Source organism: Sus scrofa, chromosome 10 (assembly GCF_054392235.1).
Source record: "Sus scrofa isolate SSC_HxYL_T2T_F1_AM1 chromosome 10, Sscrofa_HxYL_maternal_Yorkshire_Landrace_v2.0, whole genome shotgun sequence".
NCBI lineage: Eukaryota > Metazoa > Chordata > Mammalia > Artiodactyla > Suidae > Sus > Sus scrofa.
This window is the reverse complement of record NC_139392.1, coordinates 50,348,335-50,350,065: the sequence shown is the minus strand read 5'-3', so window position 1 is coordinate 50,350,065 and position 1,731 is coordinate 50,348,335. Positions and strand designations below refer to the sequence as shown.

Here is a 1,731-nt window from a genome sequence, read left to right as displayed (position 1 = left end):
GTTTTCAGATGAAATAACTTAGGAAAAAACTAACAATCTCTTTAGAGTCATAAAGTTCACAGACAGCAAAGCCACATCCCCGTATAGCTATGTGATATCTAAGGCCATGCTTTTAGTCACTAAAATATATATAGGAGTTGTTTCCTGTTAGTAATATCCTAAAATTTCCCAAATATCTTTTAAGAAGGGCTTTCCAAATGTTAATATACTTTCTTTCACCTTCATGAGAGGTTGATGGGTTAATAATGAAAAATGTAATACCCTCCTTTACATGTGGGAAAAGCAACACACAGAACCATTATTTAGGGGCAATGTTAACCAAGGTTATTTCTTATAAAACAATTCAATATTTCTCTTTATTCTGTGTTCAGTGTGGTTTTAGGCAGTTTATTCCAATAGAAATTGGGGTAACTTGACTTAAGAGATTTATTCTCTTCTTTCCCTGTAGATCCTAGGATCAGCGAACAATGGCTGGGGGAAAGAACAGTACAACAATTACAAAGTTCATTCTCTTAGGATTCTCTGAATTTCCAAAGCTCACTGCTGTCCTCTTTTCAGTATTCCTAGGGATCTCCCTCATGACAGTGTCCTGGAACATGGGCCTTATCATGCTTATCAGGATGGACTCTCATTTGCACACACCTATGTACTTTTTTCTCAGTAACCTATCCTTGCTGGACATCTGCTATGTTTCCACCATAGCCCCCAGAATGCTCTCTGATTTCTTCAAGAAGTATAAATTCATCTCCTTTATGGGATGCACCATGCAATACTTCTTCTCTAGCCTGGCTCTCACTGAGTGCTGTCTCCTGGCCGCCATGGCTTATGATCACTATGCTGCCATTTGCAATCCTCTCCTCTACACAGCCATCATGTCCCCCACCCTCTGTGTGCAGATGGTGGCAGGATCTTGTGTAACTGGATTCTTTGGCTCATTCATTCAACTATGTGCCTTATTTCAGCTCCATTTTTGTGGACAAAATGTCACCAATCATTTCTTCTGTGACCTGCCCCAACTGCTAATCTTATCTTGCTCTGACACCTTTTTCTTTCAAGTCATGACATCTGTGCTCACAGTGATCTTTGGGCTCACATCTGTCCTGGTTATTATAATATCCTATGGTTATATCATTGCCACCATTCTTAAGATCACTTCATCTGAAGGCAGGTCCAAGGCCTTCAATACCCGTGCTTCTCACCTGACAGCAGTAACCCTCTTCTTTGGCTCAGGTATCTTCATTTATATGTATCCTAATTCTGGTGATTCCCTGAGCCAAAACAAGTTGGTATCTGTCTTATACACTGTTATAATTTCCATGCTAGATCCACTGATCTACAGTCTAAGGAACAAGGAAATCCAAGATTCCCTAAGCAGATGGAAGAAGACAATCTTTTCCTGGTGTTACTAATTATGGAACTTATTTCAGATGAACAGTGTAAGAGAAATGTCAACTAAAACATAGATCATGAACTCTCCTACTTTCAGGCTGAATTATAGTTGCTATAGCCTTCTATTATAGACCAGGACTGGCACAAGGACAAGAAAAATGTATAAGAATCTAGAAGTTTAATATATCCACCCTTCATCAGTGATGATCTAATACATCAATGGGCCAAGCAATCCACAAGTATTTTTGTAGCTGGTCAGCATGGTGTGACCATTCAAATTCAATATTCCATCCCTACTGAGCTTGTACTACCTCAGGGACCAACAATGCCAGTAGTAGTAAC

The 1,731-nt window shown here is 39.5% G+C and overlaps 1 protein-coding gene across 1 annotated transcript; it reads left to right on the top strand.

The window, feature by feature from the left end:
* Nucleotides 1-467: 467 nt before the first annotated feature.
* LOC100516778 (olfactory receptor 5AN6-like) lies at nt 468-1,409 on the top strand. Its single transcript, XM_003122696.3, has one exon. The coding sequence runs from the start codon at nt 468-470 to the stop codon at nt 1,407-1,409; it is 942 nt and encodes a 313-aa protein (XP_003122744.3).
* Nucleotides 1,410-1,731: the final 322 nt, after the last annotated feature.